The sequence below is a fragment of the Ascidia mentula genome, chromosome 4 (assembly GCF_947561715.1).
Source record: "Ascidia mentula chromosome 4, kaAscMent1.1, whole genome shotgun sequence".
Taxonomy (NCBI): domain Eukaryota; kingdom Metazoa; phylum Chordata; class Ascidiacea; order Phlebobranchia; family Ascidiidae; genus Ascidia; species Ascidia mentula.
Window position 1 is genome coordinate 9590265 of NC_138569.1, and position 9555 is coordinate 9599819.

General features: G+C 39.9%; 2 protein-coding genes across 4 annotated transcripts; one reads left to right on the top strand and one right to left on the bottom strand.

The window, feature by feature from the left end:
* Positions 1–67: 67 nt before the first annotated feature.
* On the top strand, positions 68–4569 carry LOC145897309 (short transient receptor potential channel 4-like). 3 transcript variants are annotated; one of them, XM_082985543.1, is made up of 12 exons: positions 68–411; positions 584–710; positions 775–994; positions 1190–1399; positions 1684–1794; positions 1913–2059; positions 2137–2319; positions 2506–2650; positions 2708–2821; positions 2940–3108; positions 3348–4045; positions 4089–4569. In XM_082985543.1, the coding sequence occupies exons 1-12, from the start codon at positions 204–206 to the stop codon at positions 4148–4150; spliced, it is 2394 nt and encodes a 797-aa protein (XP_082841669.1). In that variant the 5' UTR covers positions 68–203; the 3' UTR covers positions 4151–4569. The 3 variants fall into 3 exon arrangements, with proteins under 3 accessions (XP_082841669.1, XP_082841667.1, XP_082841668.1); XM_082985541.1 differs by having other exon boundaries at positions 3348–4569; XM_082985542.1 differs by lacking the exon at positions 2708–2821 and having other exon boundaries at positions 3348–4569.
* On the bottom strand, positions 4495–6715 carry LOC145897311 (uncharacterized). Its single transcript, XM_082985544.1, has 7 exons — positions 6583–6715; positions 6070–6205; positions 5847–5952; positions 5663–5759; positions 5151–5228; positions 4845–5004; positions 4495–4753 (listed from the first exon to the last, which is right to left on the bottom strand). The coding sequence occupies exons 1-7, from the start codon at positions 6650–6652 to the stop codon at positions 4624–4626; spliced, it is 777 nt and encodes a 258-aa protein (XP_082841670.1). The 5' UTR covers positions 6653–6715; the 3' UTR covers positions 4495–4623.
* Between the last annotated feature and the right edge of the window lie 2840 nt (positions 6716–9555).

Here is a 9555-nt window from a genome sequence, read left to right on the forward strand (position 1 = left end):
CTGCGGAAACAGCCTGAAATAACCTCGCTTGTTATATTTCAGGAACTTCACAAAGAGGTTACCTTTGGAGTTCCAGGAATATCATATTGATTAAGGACAAATCCGATTTGCACAGGCTGATTCCTGCAGTCATTTTTAACATTTTCTCTGTTAACTTCGCTTGTGTTTCAAATACGTCGCATATCAACTATTTGTATCGTTCAATGGCGGAACATAAAAATAGTAGCAGTCCTGATGACTGCGTCACTCGTTCGCATCTCCAAGCTTCGTTAACAGACGTTGAAAAAGCTAATACTGCTATTGATGACCAGGAGGTGATTTCGATAGATTCAGTCGCCCAAGCTGTCAGCCCGTTGGTGATGCATTCTTTAATGTCGAGCTTGAACTCCACCAGCCAAACTTCACTCGCTAGTGAGCAGTTACTGATGTTATAAGTTTTTAAATTTCTTCAAACAATTTGAGGGTTTGCAATTTCATTTCGGTTATTTCGCAATAGTCGCTGTACAAAGTCAGTGAATTTTGTGTACCGCAAATACATCGCGAAAAAAAGAGCGTGCAGTTTTTACAAGTAACTTTTGTTCAGGTGACCTGGCATCCAGATTCGTGAACAAGTTGCGGGCAAATCGAAATCCGGAGGACAATGATGAAGACATGGCTTCTGAAATTGGGGACGTGTGGAAAGTTCGGCAGGCATTGGCCTCATTGGTTCCGTAAGTCGCTCTGTACAAACTGCTTTACTTAATTTGCTCCAGTAAACTTGTCCCGTGCATGCAGACCACAAAACGTCAACACTTACTTCATGGAATTGGTGAAAAACGGGAAGTCACGAGAAGTTGTTACGTTTTTCCGTGTGAGCAAAATTGATACGGCAACAAATATTGATGCAAGAATTAACGAAATCCTTAACTACACCGATGAACACGAAAGGTCTGCTCTACGCGTTGCCATTGACAACCGGGACGCTGAGATGTGTAGAGTCTTGCTTAAGTTCAAGGTAAGGTGCCCTTTGTTCTAACGTTGATTACGTGATTGGAAATTGGCATGCAGTACATTGTTCGGCTAATATCCGGAACATAGCTCGTGAACATAACGTATATTAGTCTAACTTTTCGATGTTATATATAAACATACTGCACTACCCGTACTTTATGTATTCTGGTGACAAAATCAAGTAAAACTACGCATGCAGATTGTGATAGGAGACAGCCTCTACCACACCATTAGGGAAAACTTCGTTGAGGGGGCAGAGGCAATTTTGCGAGTCGACAGTTCTCTTAAGAGCGACATAAGCGGAGAAAATTATTATTTTCCGGCTGGAATCACGCCTATAATGTACGCGGCGCACTGCAACAACTACGCCATGCTCAAGTTGCTTCGCAAATACGGACACGAACTTAAAGTAAGTTTACATAATTTATTGTCCTACTGTGGTGATGAAGTTATTCCTGGTCCAGCAGCTATATAATCAGTAAGGTTTTGATTCCTTTTTATTTTGCATTTAAAAAAAAAAGACGACGGTTAGGCCTATATACTGTAAAAAATATGTTTTTCTGTTTTGCAACAAATTTTGTTATGTTGCTTATACTAGTCCTTGATCTTTTCCTATCTGACTCGTGTTTCGTTTTCGATCTCCAGGCACCGGACAGGAAGCAATCACTCATACCGTTTATTGTTGTTTTGTAGAATGATTTTATCGAGGGCGGAGTTGGTCGAATGACTTGGGAAACATCGAACAAACGACGAATGTTGTGTCGAGCTCAAAGTAGCCCGGCCTACATCACGCTTTGGACGGAGGTAATTCTGACACTGTTGTGTTTTGAAATAGCAAAAATGTTGTCTGTTATACACTTAAATCACGGACAAATCTGTGTCGTGTGTCTCACTTTTTTCAAAAAAACACTGCGGCTTTCAGCTAAATCCGCAACATGATCCCATGAAATATTGCATCGAACGAATAGATGACATTCGACAAAAATCAAACCTAGAGCACGAATATAGTGAGATCTATGAGCCACTCGAAGATGACGTAGAAAACTACATGTGTGCCCTTTTAGATCAGGTATAAGCAAAACTCTGTGCTTCATTAATCTAATAGATATATAATTATCCCGTTTTGATGTGTAACGTTTTTTTCAGGTGCGTTCCTCTGAGGAGCTTGCCCACTTGTTTAAGTACGAATACGACCGTGGCAAAAATAATGCCATCGCATATTTGCGAGAGGGAGTGCAAAAGCGCAGGGACATGGGGGGGATGCTGGAACTACTGGACACTGCGAGCGACAAACGACTTGTCAAGTTTGTAACTCACTGCAACTCACAGGTAGCATGCCTATATCGATATTTTGTTTACAATATTTTTTTCTGCAAATTGCTTCCGAAAATATCTGAACTTTAACGAATTGACACCCCAAAAATCATAGCCTGCAAAAACATTGTTCTATGCAGCAAGGCATTTCAAGGAAACATGGCTTCATCAAACGACCTATAAAAACATTTATGTTTACAGCTTGCCCTTACATACCTGAGATACCGGCACATGTACTTCATGCGAGAACTGAATTTTAAACGCACCATTCTTGCAGCTTTTACTGGTCTAATGTTTCCTTTGCTTTCTATTTGCTATCTCATCTCACCGGATAGCAGACTTGGAGGTATGGTGCGATATTCGATTGAAACGTGTTGTGATTTGATGTTTGGTACATTTGCAGGACTCATGCGTCTGCCGATTATCTCGTTCTTATGTCACGCTGTGTCCGACCTGATGTTCATCGCCATTCTGCTTGCGAATGTTTTGTCAAAAACGCTCGATCAAGACTATTTAGGTCATTTGGCGGACCAAGCACAACTAACTACATATTTTAAAAACCATACAATTGAAAGGGCATTTTCTACAGGCATACATGGTCACAAATTCTATATTTAAACTTATTTTACCACCAGGTGCCCCGCCTACCATTTTTGAATGGCTTTTATTGCTGTGGGTGCTTGGAAAATGGAGACAGGAGGCACAAGAGTGCATGAGTAGAGGCCTGATGAATTACGTATGTGATTGGTGGAATTACAATGATATTTTGCAGCTTTCTACGTTTACCGTATGTTTTGGTTTAAGGTAATTGTTCGTTTGTGATTATTCGCTTTCCTACTCTTCATTCCGAAAGTAAAATTTGCAAACTCGCGTTTTACATTTCCAAAATTTCTCAAAAAACAATAAATTAAAAAGAAGCCAACGATCAGCGCCATTGCAATCTTTCATTTTGAAATATCACAGAAATATTAAATTCGGTACTTGTAGAACTATTTTCCTTTATAAACGTTTCTATGTTTCCGATGTTTTGCGTTTTATCGCAGGATCTGTGATTACCTTCGCAACCACTCTCTTCCGGAGCGTGTACAAAGGGACAAATGGGACAACTACGAACCACGTCTAATATCCGAAGCGCTCATATCCTGGGCATACGTGTTTGCATTTCTCCGTGTATTCAGTTTAGTCCGTGCCATCAAAGCCCTCGGCCCTCTTCAAATTTCTCTCTCCAGGATGTTGAACGATATCATGCTCTTCTTCTGCATCTTTATTGTTGTAATTTTGTCGTTTGCACTCGGCCTCAGCGAACTTTACTGGTTCTACGGCACCGAACCAGGCAGAAAACTAATTTGTAAATCTTCCCCGACAAATGGAACTAGTTCCTGCAAAGTGCCAGCTGTGCTTTTCACCAATCTCACTCTTTCACTTTACTCCCTGTTTTACGCTATATACGGCATTATTGACATTGACAAGGTATCGTTGCATGGCACGCACCCGGTCACAGAAGGAGCAGGACGGTCGTTGGTCGCGGTTTACCACGTGGTCGCTATCGTTGTGCTTGTCAACATGTTTATTGCCATGATGGCCAAAAGCTTCGATGAGATAAGCAGCAACGGCGTCATCGAGTGGAAATTCCACCGCACCGCGATGTGGATCCGATTCGTTCGGCGCGAGATCGGCCGCCCACCGCCCATGAACCTCATCCCTCATGTGCGATCTTACCTTTCGCGTCTTAAGGATTTCTGTCGTCCATTGGAGTCATCGGAAACTCGCGAAACTCCGCGAAGTCGCCGATCAACGGAGCCGATGCACCTTCTGGATGAGGGAAAGTGCGTTTTGCGATTTCTGAGCATTTCTGAACGTAGGTCGTTGGAAGTTATGAGAAAGTTGGTTCAGCGTTACAAGTACACGGTGTTGCTCGGCAGGGACGGAAGAAGCCAAAGGAAATAAGGACAAATTTACGAGATTTTACCGTTGTGCTAAGGACAAATGTTTTTGGGCCACGAAGGTTAAAAATAACGTTCGTTATACGTATAAACGTGGTCTCATCCTGTCACTTTCCCCCTCAGATTTATAACTGCTGGACACAGTTCTATTTGACTTACATTTGCAATCTTTTGCTTGTTATAAATTAACGTCCTTTCTTCTTGTTTTTGTGTTACTCATGTCTATGATGATCATTGTACACAAATATTCAGAAGTCATAAAAATTTTCACTATTTCACAACCTAACAGTTTACGATATTAATAAACTCAACGTAAACTTTGTTCACAAAAGGAAATGAAACTGTGCTAGGCCAAAGTTTTTATAATATATCTACTTTAATTGACTGTTGATTGCTTTCTTGGAAGCAGCTTTACAAAGTAGACCGAAAGGTTCTGGCTGATTTGTGATGATTCTGCTGAAGTAACTTGAACATTCATATCCACAGTAACTGTTTCCTGTATTGACCTTTAAACAAAAACGAATTTAAAATACCAACGACAAATGTGTATGTATGCATGTGGCAAATACAGCTCTGTGGTAAAACTTTGTTACCTACCGCTTGTCTACTTTCCTCCAAACGCACTGCGTAAAACCACGTGGTCCGTGGCATGTACACGTCATGGGGATTTCCCGACCGTTGCGAATATGCGTGTATGGCCACTGTTCACATTTCCCGCGTTTCCCGCAGTTGGGATCTCCACGTAAACGTGACCTGCCTAAATAATAAGACAAAGTGGGCAGTGAAACATTGCAACCGAACTTCGTGAATTTTAAGTTTAAAGTTTGCATTTAAAACCGCTATAGGGTTATAATTGATCAAATTTGTATCTGATTAACGTTGTTATTATCATCCAATTCTTACCAGAAGGGCAGCTGTAGCAAACTGTTTCATTGTCTGGTATGCACAGGTTGGGATTAAACTTGACAGGGATGAGCTTTTCTGTAAACGCAAAATAGGTATATGCATATGTTGTATACGCAAATAACCAGACGCAGACTTCACCACAGTCAGCGATTAGACAAGCTTCTCGCGAATTAACCACAAAAGGGAGTGCAGGTGCATGTGGGCTAGAGTCAGTCAGATTTACAGATTATCATCAAATCATGAACTTCCACGAATATTTACGCGTCAAGTCGACACGCCCTCAAACGTGAAATGTTGAATGCTGACTCCAAACCACCACCACCACCACCACAAGCCGATTTTAAACTTCATGGAATTGTGACTCACGGGACAAAAATTGCACTGAACTTTTTTAAAAATGACCATTTCGCGTTTTTGTATTTACAAGTCAAAATTCCAAACAAAATGGTATGATAATTGACCAAATGTCGCGCCAAGAAGGATAGGATATGATGTTTTAGTTGACTTACTACATTCGCATCTGTACGCTCCACGCTGCTGCCCTATGCAATTGCAAGTGCAGGTTGCGTTGCTCCACTTCTCACCCACAGCGTACAACGATCTTGTCTGCGTAATGAAAACAACATAGAGAAATTCTACTCGCCAATGTTTGTAGCCGATGTGTTGCAAGTAAAAAGTGCTGAAACAACTTACTATTGGGTCTTGGCATTTCTCGCCATCAATGCATGTATAATTAATTGCGCATCCACACGGATTGTAAACTGGTACACAACCTGGGGGGTAGGACAGGGTTTGACATCTGCACAAAAATCAAATCAAATTCATAACCCTTCTTGCTATAATGACCCAAATCTCATCAATTACTCAACTTTCCTGTTCAAAATGCTGTATTAAACATTGACTCATGCAAACTAACTTGTAAGTACAATTTCCCAGTGCGCGGCGGTTAAGGATAACGCAAGTGCAGTTGTACGTGCATCCCGTACGATCTGAGTTGTATTTGAATTCCTCGCCTTCATCGTAAGCTTGTCCACCAACGTAACACTTTCTGTCTGGGAATACAAACAAACTAAAATGTAGTTTTAATAATCACGTTATTTAAAAATCGTTATCAATTTTGATGGTCCAGGAGTCCGCAACCACCGGCAACGGACCAGCATCAGTCCGTACAAAAAGAAATATTGATAACCATAGTATGAAAATACTACACGTTTCAAACGCACGCAGTCCATTTGATAGAGTTACTGAGAGTTGTAACTTATGCTTTTCTGCTACACCTTCAGGGTGGTCTGTGTATTACAAATATTATCTGCGTTAAACCGATCCGCATAGTGCAAACAAGGTTGGGGCCCACTGGTCCAGGTAACTTTTTTGTTTGCAAAAATAAGGTAAGTAATTGTTCCAATACAATCCGCATACTTTCACTTACTTGTAACACCACCACCGCAGAAGGTTGACAGCACAGCTAGCAAAGTGAAGCTCAGCAGGAGGTTTTTCATTTTCTTGAGACAACTATCCACTGATCATTTAACGGACTAATCCAATCTAGGCCATATTTCCTTCGCATACGTAAATTTTTGTTGCTAAATACGTGAACAGCGGTTTTACTTCTGCCTACGAAACGTGATTAAATGTCACGTTTGCATTGTTGATTTAGCTCGACGCTAGGGGTCACCGATAAGGTGAAATGATAAGCTCTCTCTGCCTAAAATGTCACATGCGCTTTCTAATCCAGATTAAGTCATCAGTGGTACGATATGAACTTTTATTAACTTTTAAGTGGACATTTCAGAGTTTCTGTATCACTGTTTATTTGGAATAAGCGTTGAGCATTAGTAAAGTAAGTAGAAAACGTATGAAATAGTTTCTTTGCCATTTAGACGCACTTGTCTGATATTATGTTGTTAACAAAGATACATTTCTCAACATCTGGCTGAATAAACAATATTAAATTTCTGCACTGCAAACCACACTAAGAGCAGAGTTTCTAAAAAACGGCATGACTGGCTTCAGAATTAAACCCTTTACACCCAACTGTGAAGAAAAACATTGAAACAATGATCTCGCTTCCTGTCAACAAACGACGGTTTTAAAGCACTGTCCATGAATTCATATGGTTCCAACTGGAACAGTTCGACGATGAATTCGTTCAAGAATACACGAAAAAGTCCAGTTAATTCCAATGCATTTTACATTCTGCATCCAAATACTAATCAAATGTAAAATAGTAGTTAACTATACAGAGGCTCCGACATTGCTAACGCGCATAATTTTTGACAGTTTTCCTATTTCAGAGAACGAGAAAGAAGCAATTGTGCTTTTTCAAAGAGCCTTTTCGCAGAATTTTAGTTTTGAGAATTTCAAAAGTTAACTTACTTGCAAAAGGCGCACGTATTTTGATCAAGTTTTTCACTTGGTTCGCTCTGATTGATGTTGCCAAAACCAAATACGTTGCTTATTAGTGGCAGCATCGCATAGTGCAGTGTGAATTCAGAAGTATTATCTCCAGATGACGCACAGCGCTGGCTTAAAGCTGATTCAGAGCACCGCAATTTTTCGGAAGGCTGCCGCCATTCTTGCCATGCTTGTGGCATCGCAGCTGGTAAATAGTTTCAACCGTGTTTATACACCACTTTCTGAAAAAGTTAAACTTTGTATGCCGGTACACGTTACGTGGTTACATTTATCAGAATGTTTGAACGATTTCTGTTGGTGCGGGATAATAAAATACCTACATGCTTATTTTTATATGTCGTAGTTGACACAGGAAGCTTTACACATCTTAAGAGCTGTCTGGCAGATTGATTTTTTCAGTTTTACTTAAATAAATAAATTAAATTAAATTACCTCGTGCGTACATTTACGCTATCATTGTAAATTGATTATGATTCATATAAAGTCAGAAAAATGGGAGATGACGGAAATACTACTGTTGTTTTAACAAAATATCACAAATTGGTGTCACAATAAAACGATTTGTTTCTTTAACATTTCTCATGTAATATGACGTAGACTATAAAAAAAAGTAATTAAACTCGCTCCAATTGACCTCACTAAGTTGCCTTGTTTGCTGTCTCTAAATGGAGACCTGCATGGAGTTGTTGTTGTTGAAAACGTTGACGGGTGCCAGCAAATTTTTATGCCTTTAAATATTTGCAAGAAAAGGCTGAATTGTTTTATTCATACAATTTGCGTTTTCATGCCGGGTCCAGCATATAGAAGGGATCTCGATCACCGTAACGTTGGTTTCAATGTTTAAAATTTAGTTATAGAGAAAAAACGGGGTAGCTCGGAAGGTTTTGGATAATTATACTTATGTTTGTTAAAATTATGCACCACATTCCTAAATTTCATTTTGTTGTAGCATTGCCCAAACAAACAAAAGGTGTTCTGTTCCAACAAAAGGTTTTTCTTGTGACTACAAATGCCGAATAAGTTTCTAAACAGGTCACAAATGTTCGAAATCTCCCCAGACTGGGGTTATCTCCGACAGTAAGTTTTTCTTCTGTTTATTTCACTTAACATCGGCATTGAGCCAAAAGCGCATGAAGTGCTTTTTCTTGAATCGTAACCTTGTCATTTTCCGTTTTGGAAGACATAGGGTGCTTGTCTGTGTGCCACTGAAAAGGGCCTTCTAAACACACAGCTAGTCAATTTTTGCACAGATTTCTATGCCACATACACTTATATTTGGATCAAGTTTGCCGAAGCTCTGTGTCCCAGTGTATTAGTATTTCCCGGACTGAAAAGTGTTGTTTCTTCTGTTTGTTGCGTAAAATATTGCGTATTATGCGCTGTGCGATGGAAAGTAAAAACATTTAAACAATGAAACAATATCGGTAAATCATAAAAATCAAAATCTACTGTTGCTGGCAGGAATATTGTAATTTCTAAGGAACTGCATGATGTTGTGGCACTAATTAAACGTCGGCAAAATAAAATCTACACGTTTTCGTGCCAGAAAGCCTGTTCCGCAAAAGGTAACAAATATGACTGGAACAGTAATGAAATCGCGGCGATATGTGGTATATGTGTCTAAATGGATTTGATAGCGCATGTTAAAATCAGGTAGTAAACTTCTTTGTAGCATCCGCTAGGGCAGTGATTCCCAATCTTTTGGTGGTTGCGTACCACTTGGAGGTAAACAGTTTCGACGCGTACCACCTAATTAAGTGTTAAAAGTAACCTAGGGGATGAAGTAACGAACATTTTGGGATCACTTACGGTTATATAGTGACACGCGTATCACCGATTGGGAAACACTGCACTATAGGGCGTATCCCTTTAAACTTAACAACATACAAACAAAAAAGTTTGTTATCTTTGATAGTTACCTTGTCATGCGATAGCTTACAACAATTCTGCGTTATCTTGAATGGATTATGTTCTCAACGAAATAAAC

What these genes read in the sequence shown, in the direction of transcription:
- LOC145897311 (XM_082985544.1), bottom strand. Translation starts at nt 6,652, where the DNA reads ATGAAAAACCTCCTGCTGAGCTTCACTTTGCTAGCTGTGCTGTCAACC. An exon ending in AGCGTACAGATGCGAATGTA is followed by an intron (nt 5,229 to 5,662) that starts GTAAGTCAACTA and finishes TTGCGTTTACAG; the next exon opens with AAAAGCTCATCCCTGTCAAG. An exon ending in TGGAGGAAAGTAGACAAGCG is followed by an intron (nt 4,754 to 4,844) that starts GTAGGTAACAAA and finishes TTTTGTTTAAAG; the next exon opens with GTCAATACAGGAAACAGTTA.
- LOC145897309 (XM_082985541.1), top strand. Translation starts at nt 204, where the DNA reads ATGGCGGAACATAAAAATAGTAGCAGTCCTGATGACTGCGTCACTCGT. An exon ending in GCATTGGCCTCATTGGTTCC is followed by an intron (nt 711 to 774) that starts GTAAGTCGCTCT and finishes CCGTGCATGCAG; the next exon opens with ACCACAAAACGTCAACACTT. An exon ending in ACATCACGCTTTGGACGGAG is followed by an intron (nt 1,795 to 1,912) that starts GTAATTCTGACA and finishes TGCGGCTTTCAG; the next exon opens with CTAAATCCGCAACATGATCC.